This window comes from Pogoniulus pusillus, chromosome 8 (genome assembly GCF_015220805.1).
Source record: "Pogoniulus pusillus isolate bPogPus1 chromosome 8, bPogPus1.pri, whole genome shotgun sequence".
Classification (NCBI taxonomy): domain Eukaryota; kingdom Metazoa; phylum Chordata; class Aves; order Piciformes; family Lybiidae; genus Pogoniulus; species Pogoniulus pusillus.
The window spans coordinates 31016507-31031293 of NC_087271.1; the positions used below are offsets into that span (position 1 = coordinate 31016507).

Sequence of the window (14787 nt, forward strand, 5' to 3'; positions counted from 1 at the left end):
ATACCCTACTTAATAATTAAACCAGAAAACCCACATGGTAGAGCACTGTACTCTACTTAGGTACTCTATACCTTAAAAAACAAACAAAAAACCCCAAACCAACCAACCAACCAAAAAGACTTGCAGGAAAAAAAATCAACAAAACAAACATCTGAGCAAGAGAGGTATCACCAACATGTATGGCTTTAAATACAGGGGCAGTTTCCTCCAAACCAAAGACTACACTCCAAGTGAGAAGACCTACTGGGGTATGAGGGATCTTGCCTCTGCTGCAAGATGTATCATTGGCAAAGGCACTATCCCACATAAAAACCTGAATTGTACCAATTCTCAGCTCTTACATAGAAGAATCATTTGTAAAAAGGATGCAAGAAATCAGAAATGTGGATTTGAAGGAATGCTTTTTATTTTATACTTTTAAACCTGTCTTGCCCACTCCCTTTCCCCCAGCTGCTTTAAAGCATCTCTTTAGAATCATAGAATCAACCAGGTTGGAAGAGACCTCCAAGATCATCCAGTCCAACCTATCACCCAGCCCTATCCAGTCAACTAGACCATAGCACTAAGTGCCTCATCCAGTCTTTTCTTGAAGACCCCCAGGGATGGTGCCTCCACCACCTCCCTCGGCAGCCCATTAGGCTTTGGATGCTTGCACCAATGCACATTTCTACCCTGTCACACAAAGTTTTGAAAGCCAGAAAAGCAGGTGACATTCCACACACTATTGAGCAGCAGCTTGTTTAAACGTTCCTCAAAGGCTGAGTCAAACATTGTCCCACACATGTGCTGAGCCTTCAGACAAACTACTCCCTTAACTCCCATTTGCGATTCGCCTAGATGGGCACGCTCCAGCCATACAACCACTTACATACTGAACACCCTGGCCCAAAGTCAGATACACATTCACAACTCTTCTCTCCAGCTGCACTTCCCCTGAAAACCCTAAAATCAACCACGGCTTCAGGAACTCCTCATGCATAGTTCTTGGTACACAATTGCGCAAACACAGATTTTTGCACCATTGACTAATCCTTTCAGTGACACAGACTCCTTCCATGCTCTTGGCAGCTTGGGGCACAGCCTTCTGCTCACCACAGGCTGCTGCCGCTGCTCATGTTGAGGTGCAGAGAACAAATCAACATATGCTACAGTAGCTCATTTCTTGAGCAAATTAACCACCTATGTAACAGGACACTAAAACAGATTTTTTGAAGCGGTTCCCTTTGGTTTGTGTCTCGCAGGGGTTAGTTTTGTATCCACTGCATGATCCTCTGTGGCTGCAGCATGCACTGCTCACCCCTCATTCCAAATACAAATGAACATGACCTTAAACTGCAGCAGATGGGAGCAGCATGGAAAAACTTGAAGTGAGAGCAGCACAAGCTAGCTAGAAATGGAACAACACTTTGTGTACGCACCCATACACTAAATTAACTCTGCTGGAGGCTCGTGCCAGAAAAACCCAACAACTGTTTGCTTTTGCTTACTTTAATGTATCTGCTGAACACCAAGAATCATACACTTGTATAAAAATCAAACATATGAACAAAGTAGAGAAAAACAAAATTATGCAAACTCCAGCTTGATTACTGGTGACCTGCCTAGAGCTATAGAAGAACATTGCTGTTTTACTCACCCGAGGACCTCTCTTTCCCGGTGGACCAGCTAAACCTGGAGGACCTGGAGGACCCTGGTGATAGAAAAATCAAAATGATTGAAGGCAAAACACAGTTCAAGGACAAAATCACAAGTCCGAATCAGACTGGTTCTTCTAACCAATGACTTTTTCTATGTGCAGACCTTCCCAGTTTGAAACCCAATCCCTGAACTGCAAGCATGTGTGTTTCCAATCTGCCTCTAAATCTGATTTCTTTTTAGAAGTTACCTTATGTCACTGCAATTGGAGCTAACAGTGTAGAGAATAACTTTCACTTAGGTGTATTTATATCAAAAGAAGAAGTGATCAGTTCAAGGATTAGAAACAAGCAAGTGCTGTGTATTTCAAAACGAAGAGGGAATAATTAAGCTTTTTAAAATAAGCATGCTGGTATGCTGAACATTTTAGAAGAGTCAGGAGTAACTCTGAAACACTTAAATACTACCTCACAGAAAAGACAGATGGGAAACAGAAGCAAATAAACATTGACAAATGATTGCTCGGTGTCCTGTTAAAAGGTTGTCATAACTGATAACATGTTTGCCCTTGTATGTAGTTAGCAGCACTCTCTTAGAAGAAAATGCAATTATTTTTTTTTAAATAGCAGCATACAAACAGATGTTTCTTTTGCAAATAAATTAGATTATTAGTTACTATAAGAATATTAGACAGTGCACCACCCTCTGTAGGTCTAATGGAGCAGAGAAACCTTTTGGTTTCTGTAATTGCTGTTCACATTCAAAACTTCAGGATCTACTTCATTGTACTCAAATGCAATTGACACCTCTACACTAAAATCTTGTATTTCATGTACCACACTTGAGTAATAGGGAAGAATGAACTATTCTTAAGGATGAATTCAGCTGTCACATAATTGCCAGCAAAGCAAGTCAGAGATTTAACAGAAATCCAAGTAATCCCATTACTATGGTGGCTTAAATGACCAACTTGCAGCCTTTCAAAAGAGAAAGAAAAGAAAGGGAAAATAAAAGAGAATGGGGACAAGAAGACAAACACCCTTTGGGTGTTATTATTAAGACAACATTTGTGGGTTTTAAAATGTCTATTGAGCTGGCCTCTCTTCTAGGCCACAGGGGAAAGGGAGAGAGTCCAGGCTTATACCAATGTGAAGCATAATGGTCAATCAGTTTATTGAAGCTAAGCCTGATACCTATATAGTGGAGTTCAGTACAGGGGTGTGTACTTTGATAGGCTTACATAGGCAGAAATGGGCTGTCCGCAGGCACAGAGGCAGACCTGACCAACTACCCCCCTTAATCCCCCTCTGCAACAACTTAGCCACAACATTGCTTGTTCCCAGGGCTGGCCAGCCTGCCTTCTCACACAGCTCACCTACAGATAGCAGCTTCTCTGCAAGCCTCCCAAGGCCACCTCTCTGCAGCTGTGCCTCTTTATCAATATGACATAAGTCTGTTCAGTTACTCTGCTGTTCTTTTTTGCTTCGGTTCTGCTCAAACCCTGACAAATCTCAGTTTGTGGAAGTGCTATTTCTTTCTCCTTGGAAAGATAACACCACTGGCAGAGAAGACAACACTGATTACAGACTTAGGGCATTGTCAAGCCAATTACACTCATTTCACCAAAGTGAAGACTACTCTAGACAATTCTGAGAAAAACAATGTTCTGGAGAAGAAAAAGCAACCTGATTTTATTCTACAATTAATCATAATAATCTTAGGAGTCTAATTGTAGTGCAGCTGCCTGTTAGTATTTAGGCATATTGGTACATCCACACATACCACATAAAGTCATGCTGAAACCCACATCCTACATTTCCTTCTCTGTGTAGTTTAGAAGACAAATCTGCATAGCAGTCCTGGTCTTTAAGTCAAACTGTAAAATGTCACACTATTAGAATAGATTTGCTGTTCAGCCTGATTGCATAAATGCTCACTTGTATCCTCATAGTCTTAAGTAAAAAGACCTCATGTTTAAATAAGAGCAAAAAGTGTCAGATAGACAAAGAGAGAGCTCTTGACCTGGCAGTCCTCTGCAGGTTCAAAATTGTACCTGAAACAGTGCAGAGAGCTCCCACTCTGCCCCTGCTGAAGTAGTATGCCTTCTAATAATGTCTTCTCACATTTTAAGTTAAGAGATGCACTTTGTCTTGACAACTTTCATGGGACTATAAAGAGAAATATATTCTGTTTTTATTATTAAAAAAATACTTGCAACTAGTGTGCATTATCTGGAGATTTGTAGTATAATATCCCCATTTCTGATGCTCTCTGCATTTCCTTAAAAATACATTAATAGCCAAACCTCACCAATTTCCTAACAGAAATCATAATGAGCATTTATTAAGATCCTTGATCTTTGCTGTTGATCTACTGAATAAGGCAGTGATAATATTCTTCCCTCTGTGTCTTCTTTAATAGTTATTACTTCATTTGGAAAAAAAAGAAAAAAAAAAAAACCCAACCCAAACCAAACACAAACCCAAAAATCAAACAAAGCCCAACCCACAAACCAAAACAAACCACACCACCCAAAACCCCTCTCATCTTCATTACACAAGCTCATAAGCAATTATTTTCCCATCTAAAAAAAGACAGGAGGAGTAAAATCTAATTACAACCAAGCCCTCAGCAACTCCTAAAAGACATTTATTGTACAGCCAGAGATGAACAATGCTTCCTCGAAGCTTTGTAAATCAAAGACAACCACTGTAGATTAAGTCTCTGGTTAACAATAAGCAATCAGCACCAGCAATGCAGGTGTTTGATTGCAGCATTAGCAAGGACTCTCCTTAACCAAAGTATATCGCTCCTTAACCTCTAGCACAGACTCCTCTCTCTAACTCAAGCAACATCTCCACTGACAGCAGACTTAGTAAAGCATACTCAAGCCTCCCTGGAAATGCTTTCCTGACTACTTCTACCCTATGTACTTCTTCAATATGTGATGCCAACTACAACTTGAAATCAGCAAGACTGGTTTTTACTAGCTAGGAAACTATTTATGCCTTGCAAGCCACAGAAGTCAACCTCTGAGAAGGAGCCAATCTCTCTTAAACCAAAGAATTAGTCATTTGTTTGAAGAGCTTTTCCTCTAACTACTGGAAATAATAATTAAACAAATCTGAAGGAATTAAAAGTGCTAATGTGGGGGTTTTTTTGGGTTTGGTTTGGGTTTCTGAGTTTTTTTGTTGTTGTTTGTTCAGTTGTTCTTTAGGTTTGGGGGTTTTATTTTATTTCTTCTTGTGGTTTTTGTTTTGTTTGTTTTCGTTTGACATTTTAACCACTAAAAATGACTGTGTAAATATTACTGACACAAATTTAAAACCATTTTAGTTAGTAACATCATATGTGCCTTCAGAAAGGCATTACAATTTACTGTCCTTAGGAAACACAAACATTTCATTTAGCTGTTGAGGAGAAAAGCCCAACTTCCAAATAATTATGACTTAGTCATGAAATAATGCAAGCAGATGCTACTCTTCCAGAATTTTTCACTACCTTTCAGGTGGTCATTAGGGTGAATGTATTATTGAACTTTCACAAACACTTTTCTATACTCCTGAAAGAACTCCTATGGATGTGTTTTCAGCTTGCACTAAACCAGAGGTAACAGAACGAGGGGACACAGTCTCAAGTTGTGCCGGGGGAGGTCTAGGCTGGATGTTAGGAGGAAGTTCTTGCCAGAGAGAGTGATTGGCATTGGAATGGGCTGCCCAGGGAGGTGGTGGAGTCACCGTCTCTGGAGGTGCCTGGCTGAGGCACTTAGTGGCATGGTCTAGTTGACTGGATAAGGCTGGGTGATAGGTTGGACTGGATGATCCAATCTGGCTGATTCTGTGATTCTATGATTTCATCTACATATAACAAGACCCTAAGATTTCAGACATACACAGCAGAAAATTCTGCGTTAAGCAGTCGAGACTTCTGCACAGTCATATACTGATCCTGTTGCCATTCAATAGCTAGATCACATTCACTCAAGTTTCTCTTGCAAAACAACTATGAAGTTTCTCTTTAAAAGGCATTTGCCTACCCCCCAAGCCACTTAATCTCAGCTCACCTCAAACACTTTTTAAAAAGACTACATTACAGAAGTGTAAGTTTAATGTTTGATCCAACAAATCCCTAAGGCAAGTGATCCTTTAGCTAAAAAACCCAAAAACCCAAACATGAACTTTTCTGCCTATCATCACCAACATACCCAAAACACAGCAGAGGAATCATAGAATCACAGAATCAATCAGGTTGGAAGAGATCTCCAAGATCATCCAGTCCAACCTAGCACCCAGCCCTATCCAGTCAACTAGACCATGGCACTAAGTGCCTCATCCAGTCTTCTCTGGAGTAATCAGAAATATCAGGCTCCAAATCTCTTCTTAAAAAGCTCTCCTTTAAAGGAAGTTTCCATGTCTAACACTGCTGAAATCACTTGTTCTATTGTGCAGGTATCACTCTGATTAGCTATATTTTCCTTATGTCCCACTTAAGTTCTCCTGCTCTGTCCTGCTATGTTTCCTGTAAAAAGGCAAAAAAGTATCTCTATTAATTCACCCTTGGCAGAATTATAACATTTGGCCCTTATTTTAATTACTACACACACTTTTGCTTTAACCTTTGCTCAGAATATTTTCTATAACTGTGCCACCATTGCTGCAACCTCCAGAAATTCCTTCCAATCTGCCAAAGCACATCACCCAAAACTGAGGAGGCTTTAGCATGCAGCATCAGCATACCCAAAGCAGCAGGAAACCAGCCTGTCTTTGATATCCACCAGTCCTGGTACGTGTCATCACAGTGGCAAGATGCATTTATTCTTTAGCGCACTGTAACATCCCTCTGTAAAGCTTATCTGACTGCCTAACCCATCTCTCACCCATCCTCTATACGTTTAATTTCTGTACTATTGCACTGTTTCATCCCACCAGTTTTAGACCTTCTGGAATTCCAGTTCTGTCAACTAAGAATTCTTCTATATACCCCTAGATGCTTTGTCTACCTTTTGGAACCATATTACTTCATACATAATTTAATTAGGAAGCAAGAAAAGTCCTAGAACTTATGAATGTCCACTTACTTTTTATTCTTGCTTCACTTGTATTTCACTGGAAATGATAATAAACACCACACATTACTCTTCCCAAGTGCCCTAGAATAGGCAGTCCCCTGTGTACACTTAACTCCCTTCCTTTACATCTGTGGAAGTCTGTCCCTTTCTCCTACAACAGCCAAAGCAATGTTATCAACATCAGAGGAACGTTTACATGGCTTTGGCTTATAGATTAAAGCTTTCCAATATTGCTGGTCAGAAGGCAGGGAAACTGTATCCATGCAGGTGAATTGAATTAAACGTTTGAATATTTAAATCTAACTTAGTTTTGCTATTAAAAATAAAACTGAAAAAAAAAAAATCAAGGTTTTAACCAAATTAGCAGAGACTGAGATTTCTCAGTCTGGACAGGGAAATGTCAGGGCTACTTGCAAAGTTAAAATGCATGGAAGTGTTTGACTGTCCACTATATTCCCTGCAGCCAGGGACACCTCATTAGGCAATTTTGTTTAACTGAGAAATAAACTAGAGGTTAAATAAGTAGAAGTGTGAAAGGGTAGCTAAGAGAGTAAGAAAAATAAGCTAAAATAAGCTGGTGTTAACTTAGCACCATATTTAAGATCTCTGAACTGCCCTCTCTCAGGGCTCTTTCTCACACACCTTGACTGGAATAAAAGCATCTCATCCAGGGCTCAATGCCACTTAATGTACAGCTTTGTGCTGGTTTGAAGCTAGCTGGAATATTTTGGTGAGAAGAATTAGATTATAGGCTGTGAAAAGGAAACGGTGGTGATGTCTACTTCACTCATAGGCTTGCTGAGATGGATAAAAACAAGAACACAAACATAGATAACACAGTGGCTGTGTGTTTGTGGCTGCCTGTACTCTTCTCCCTAACCTGCTGTCCAATCTTCCAAACTCACCTTGAATATAAAGCAAAGTCTGGGATAAGACAGAGGGGTGGAAAGGAGGTGGAAGGGTGGTTGAGAGCCTCTCTTGCGGACTCTGGTTTCTGGGAGGGCTGTTGTGTTTATTACCTTTTTAACTTGTGTATTTCTGTCTATAGCTGCATATATTGTAAATATCTGCTTGTATAGTGTGCTAAGCTGCAAATATAAAAGTGTCATTCTTTTAATTTTCAGCTCAGCTGAGTCTAGTCTGGGTGATTTCATAAGAGTGGTGGGGGGTGGGTAACACCCAAACCACAGTATCACAGTATCATCAGGGTTGGAAGAGACCTCACAGATCATCAAGTCCAACCCTTTACCACAGAGCTCAAGGCCAGACCATGGCACCAAGTGCCACGTCCAATCCTGCCTTGAACAGCCCCAGGGACGGCGACTCCACCACCTCCCCGGGCAGCCCATTCCAGTGTCCAATGACTCTCTCAGAGAAGAACTTTCTCCTCACCTCCAGCCTAAATTTCCCCTGGCACAGCCTGAGGCTGTGTCCTCTCGTTCTGGTGCTGGCCACCTGAGAGAAGAGAGCAACCTCCTCCTGGCCACAACCACCCGTCACAAGCTTGCTTGTCAATTCCTCTTGGAAATATCTCCAGACCGTTTCTCCTTACCAACTAGGAGTTGGTACTCCTAAGGAACACCACCTTTTGGCCCTCTGCTATTTCTCCTCCTGGCTGATTGTCTTCATAATCCATAAAGCTTTTCCAATAGAAGAAACTAATTCCTACCTCATTTCTCATGGGGAAACCCAATCCTGCACAGATAGACCTGCAGATGCAATTTCCTACCAGCAAGTAACATAAATCGGCTCTTTAAGTCTCATTAACCTCTCCTTCTACCAAGTACACAAGTATGTATCATGTACTGCAAACTGCTTTAAGATCTGTGCCCTGAAGAACATGAGTTTGAATGTTAAACAGTTTAAAACACATGCCTGATTAGACTTTACACAGTGTCAAGACCCTCTGCAACACAAAAAGGAGCGGCTCATTGAATGAACAGAGCAGCCTTCCCTCTAAACTCGTGGTCCAGGAGACCACATCATTCTGCTTTAAACTCACTTTGTGTCTTTATAGGGTCTTTGTGTCATTTCAATTGCTATCATTTTAATCAGAGCCTTACCAGCTTTGTAATAAATAGCTGCCCATTTCCATGTGATAGCTATATTCAAAGGGTTTAATTCTGGATCCCAGCTTTGCTTTGGAGAGTGAATTTCACAGCTGTGGGATCACAGAATACAACAGACCTGATTATACAAGGCAAGAATAGGCTCTGGTAGATGCTTAAAACTGAAATGAAGCTGAGAAGTTGTGCCAGGGTAGGTATAGGCTGGATGTTAGGAAGAAGTTCTTCACAGAGAGAGTGATTTGCCATTGGAATGGGCTGCCCAGGGAGGTGGTGGAGGCACCGTCCCTGGGGGTCTTCAAGAAAAGCCTGGCTGAGGCACTTAGTGCCATGGCCTAGTTGATTGGATAGGGCTGGGTGCTAGGTTGGACTGGATGTCCAACCTGGTTGATTCTATGATTCTATGAGGAGTTGAAGAGCCACAAAAGCTATCTCTTGCCTGTCAACTTCAACAGAATGAATATTATTTCTGTGCTGAAATCTTGAAAGAAAATTCCAGTCAAACACAACCCAATGGAAGAAGTGGGGGGGGGGGGAAGGGGATTTTTTTTTTACTAACAATGGAAGTTTTTAAGGTCCTCAGTGCTGCTCTTCAAGGTTCCCCACTCTCTGAGTATTTATGCATTAATGTTACAGCCACACACATAAAATCTGGATCATCAGTGCCCTTCTCTACAAACCAAGATCTCCTCTTCAAAGGTGAGGCTAATGGCAGTGGCAGCTCCTGTGCCATGCAAACTCCATGGAACACAACTCCACAAAACGTTGTGCAGATAAGGCCATGCAGAGGCCTCTTTTCCCTTTGGCATCCATCTCTTTGGCAGCACAGAGCTTTGACTGTTCCGGTGGGTGCTCCTGGCCTCTTCAGCCTAACTAGTGCCTATAAAGCTCTAGATTGACTTCCCAACTCTGTCACAGAGCTCTAAATCTTCAGGCCTGTTCCTCTGTAAATCCTGACACAGCAAAAAGCTTCACCACAACTGCACCATAGTCATTGCTACTGACTATATCAAATGCAGAGTCTGCTCTAACTGCCCTCTCAGATGAGACAACCTTCTGTAAGGCAGGTATAGAAAAGCAGAACAAAGGCATATTCAGAATCTCAAATTAACTATCATCTTTGATGCTGTATGCTTGAGTCTATTAAAGACAAAAAAAAGAAACAAAAACCAACCCAACCCAACCAACAAAAACCCCAACCCACAATTGAACAAACTGACCCCCCACAACAACCCCCAGAGCATTTGCTGGGAGTTTCTTAGTAATACAGACAGTTTCTCAGTAATGCAGACAATCAACAGCATTATCAGCAGCCATTTCTGTGCCTACTAAAAAAGAATTTTGCCTTCTTGGCTGAAACTGACTGAAATCGCAATCTACAAATTGTGTAGTAAAATGAAAAGCTTCCATTAGCAGTTATGAAATATCCTAAGCTTCAAAAATGGAAGCTATAACCTCATGTTGATGACAGCTATATACTAAGTTGTATGTTCTCATAAATATCATCACAGTATCACAGTATCATCAGGGTTGGAAGAGACCTCACAGATCATCAAGTCCAACCCTTTACCACAGAGCTCAAGGCTAGACCATGGCACCAAGAGCCACATCCAAACTTGCCTTGAACAGCTCCAGGGACGGCGACTCCACCACCTCCCCGGGCAGCCCATTCCAGTGCCCAATGACTCTCTCAGGGAAGAACTTTCTCCTCACCTCCAGCCTAAATCTCCCCTGGCATAGCCTGAGGCTGTGTCCTCTCGTTCTGGTGCTGGCCACCTGAGAGAAGAGAGCAACCTCCCCCTGGCCACAACCACCCCCTCAGGTAGTTGTAGACAGCAATAAGGTCTCCCCTGAGCCTCCTCTTCTCCAGGCTAAACAATCCCAGCTCCCTGCTCAAGGCCTCTCCCCAGCCTCGTCGCCCTTCTCTGGACATGCTCAAGCATCTCAATGTCCTTCCTAAACTGGGGGGCCCAGAACTGAACACAGGACTCAAGGTGAGGTCTAACCAGTGCAGAGTACAGGGGCAGAATGACCTCCCTGCTCCTGCTGACCACACCATTCCTGATGCAGGCCAGGATGCCACTGGCTCTCTTGGCCACACTGCTGGCTCATGTTCAGGCAGGTATCAATCAGCATCCCCAGATCCCTCTCTGTTTGGCTGCTCTCCAGCCACTCTGACCCTAGCCTATATCTCTGCATGGGGTTGTTGTAGCCAAAGTGCAGCACCCTGCATAAGGGACCAAAAAAAAATGACAAAAAAGAATCACTTCACATTCCAAAATGCCTAAGTAAGAGCATCCCTGGACTAACATGACTGACTTGTTAACGCATTTTTCAATTGGGTAACAATCCCTTTGCATCTGGATCCTGTTTAGTGTCAAAATTGAACTTTTAAATAGGTTCTCAGTAGATGACTACCATAAGAATATTTCAGTGCTGAAAGAATACATGTAAGAAATTTTTGGGCACATTCAACTACGTATTAGGAACTACTTTACACATATCACATTGCTTGCCAGTAGTACACAAATGTGTGTACACATATAGCTCTCCCCCCCCAAAAAAAAACACAAAACAAACAGGCAAAAAAGACAAGCAAGTGGAATTATCTGCCCCATTATATGCTTTAAAAATGATAACTAAGAGCTCAAGCAAAGCACAAACCATCATATTTCCCAGGATAAGAAGGGACTGCCACTCCCTCATGTCTGTAGCTTCGTGTACATTGCTCCCATCTTTATGTATTAAAAAGTTTGAGCCTTGTGTGCACAAGGAGGCCAAACAGCTTTCTATTAAAAGCACTACCATGCTTTTGCAACTCTTACCCTGCAAACTGAAAAAAAATGCCTCATGATCTTCTGAGACTGATCTAAAACACAATTTACATTCAGGTGTGCAGGACTCCATAACTTTGGCTTAAAAGTGGAAGATGATCTCTTCCTACAATTGTGACTTCTGATAGCAATGATCAACTGAGAAAGCAACGTCAGCCTTCCAAACACCCTGGTTGCTCTCTCCCTGGATCAGCATCTACACTTGTGTACTATATAAATTTATCCCATAGTTTGATTAAATGTATACTCTCTATAATCAACAGTTGCACACTGGCTCCATCTCAAATTTTAAAGAAGTCTGGGTTGCCTACCACTTTATCAGAATGTGAATGTCTTGAATGTCTTTGTGTTTTGCCAGCAAATAGAAAAACACATTGCTTACAGCAAAGTTACGTGAGAGAAAGAGACATACTTAAGGCAGACAAACATTTGTACAGTACAGCTGGGAGAAACAGCAGTCACAGCTCTGGCATGCTTCTTTCAAAGGCTCTGTTAAGTGTATGTTGCTGCATTATGGGGAAAAAAGTAGTAAGGATAACTTACAGGAGGTCCTGTTTCCCCCTTTGGACCTCTGTCACTTCGCACGTCAAACATTTTGTCAAGATCTTCGTAGTCATAACCATAATTATCAATACTAATTTCATAACTGTTTTCCATGTGGTAAGTCTCATCAGCATCAAATGCACCTTCCTGCCCTGCACCAAGCTGATTATCCAGAGAGACGTCAGCAGGCAAACTGTACAGGGTTGTGTTGAGGATTTGCTGGCTTTTGCTTGATTGTTCTATATGCAGGTTTGCTTTGTCCATTCCCTTGTTTTCAGTTTTACTCTGTCCTACAGGAGAGATCAGAGAAGGCTCACTTTGTCTGCCTACATCTTCTGTGGGGTTATCTAAAATATTTGGATATGATCCTGAGGGGAGTTTAGTGAGGCTTCTTTTTTTGCTCATTGCTTGCTGATCAGGTGGCAGACTGATGTTCTCATGGAGTTCTGCTTCAGGCCAGGCTTCCAGCAACAGCGACTTGGCCTCTGCAAACTCTGATGCAGAGACATTTCTCGACTCAAAGCATTCTGGTAGAAAGACAGTTTGAACAACACCGGTAACAGGGATGTCTGAGGCTTCTTTGCTTCTATGAGCTGACACATCTTCTGACTGTTTTTTCTCACCAGTCATTGAAAACCCATCCAGCCCACCTGACACATAGGGTGCTCCTAGCAGAGATCGGTATGTCTCAGCCTGGCGACATTGCTGTTTCACATATTTACAATAGTTTGCAGCAGCTTCTGCAGAGGGAATAATATCTAGCTGACATATAACTCCTTCAAAGCTGACAGAGTGAGAGTTCATCCTTCCCAGGGTGAATAAACCATCCAAATCAAATATTTCCACCTCAGAAAGCACTTCTCTGCTATAGTACTTCTTTCCACACTCAGCAAATATTGAGACAGTCTTGCCTCTAACATCAATGGCAAATGAATGCCACTGTTCATTATGAACACTATAATCAAAGTATACGGACTGCTTCCATCCAGTGTACACCACTACTTTTCTTGGTAGCAGCTGGACACCAAACTGCAATCTACTTTTCTTCCTAACACTGAAAAGGAAAGCATTATTTACTCTGTAAGAGTATAATCCAACCAATATAGTGAACTGACGTCCCAGATTTGATGGTATGACTTGAACAGTAGGGGACTCGATGTGTGCATCACCAGTTAGCACAACTCCTGAAACAGTTAAGCGAACACCCCGAGGTAAGAGAGATGACTTTGAGGGCACTGTTGTCTCTGAGGGCTGTTGAATGTCTTCCCCAAGGCCTAGTTGATGAAGAACATCTATTCCTGTAAAAAAGAAATAAATACTGTTCATTTCCTTTACATGGTCATAAATTCAGATCTGTATATAAAAAAAACATGCACAGAATTCCTTAACAAATCTGTACTTCCTAGAGTGTACTGCACACAGCAAGGCCACCGAATCCCTAGCTTAAGGCACACCAATCCTTCATATCAATCAATCAAACAAACAAAACCAGAACAAAACTTCCATCTTTAAACAAAACAGAAATTACAAAAAATCAGAGAAAAGCCCTTTTAGTGTCCACTTTAGTTAATTCATTTATGAAACTGAAAAAAAACCCTATTTTCCAGCCTTAGTTTTTTGCACACTAATTAATGAACACACTTTATTACTTGCAGACTCACAGAATGGTAGGGGTGGAAAGGACCTCTGGAGATCACAGTATCACAGTATCATCAGGGTTGGAAGAGACCTCACAGATCATCAAGTCCAACCCTTTACCACAGAGCTCAAGGCTAGACCATGGCACCAAGTGCCACATCCAATCCTGCCTTGAACAGCCCCAAGGACGGCGACTCCACCACCTCCCCGGGCAGCCCATTCCAGTGTCCAATGACTCTCTCAGGGAAGAACTTTCTCCTCACCTCCAGCCTAAATTTCCCCTGGCATAGCCTGAGGCTGTGTCCTCTCGTTCTGGTGCTGGCCACCTGAGAGAAGAGAGCAACCTCCTCCTGGCCACAACCTCCCCTCAGGTAGTTGTAGACAGCAATAAGGTCACCCCTGAGCCTCCTCTTCTCCAGGCTAAACAACCCCAGCTCCCTCAGCCTCTCCTCGTAGGGCTGTGCTCAAGGCCTCTCACCAGCCTCGTCGCCCTTCTCTGGACATGCTCAAGCATCTCAGTGTCCTTCCTAAACTGGGGGGCCCAGAACTGAACGCAGTACTCAAGGTGTGGTCTAACCAGTGCAGAGTACAGGGGCAGAATGACCTCCCTGCTCCTGCTGACCACACCATTCCTGATGCAGGCCAGGATGCCACTGGCTCTCTTGGCCACCTGGGCACACTGCTGGCTCATGTTCAGGCAGGTATTGATCAGCACCCCCAGATCCTTTTATGTTTGGCTGCTCTCCAGCCACTCCGACCCCAGCCTGTATCTCTGCATGGGGTTGTTGTGGCCAAAGTGCAGCACCCTGCACTTGGAGCTATTGAACCCCATCCCATTGGACTCTGCCCATCTGTCCAGGCAGTCAAGGTTCTGCTGCAGAGCCCTTCTGCCCTCCAACCCAGCCACATCTGCCCCCAGCTTGGTGTCATCTGCAAACTTGCTGATGACTGACTCCATGCCCTCATCCAGATCATCTATGAAGATGTTAAAGAGGATGGGGCC

General features: G+C 42.6%; 1 protein-coding gene across 1 annotated transcript in view; it reads right to left on the reverse strand.

Moving 5' to 3' along the window:
* The window catches only part of COL24A1 (collagen type XXIV alpha 1 chain), a 162682-nt gene that overhangs the window by 129972 nt on the left and 17923 nt on the right, over positions 1-14787 (reverse strand). Inside the window, exons 3-4 of the mRNA XM_064147936.1 lie at positions 12147-13444; positions 1637-1690 (exon numbers count right to left, since the gene is read on the reverse strand). Of these exons, the coding sequence (XP_064004006.1) occupies positions 1637-1690; positions 12147-13444 (1352 nt within the window). The remainder of the gene's footprint in view (positions 1-1636; positions 1691-12146; positions 13445-14787) is intronic.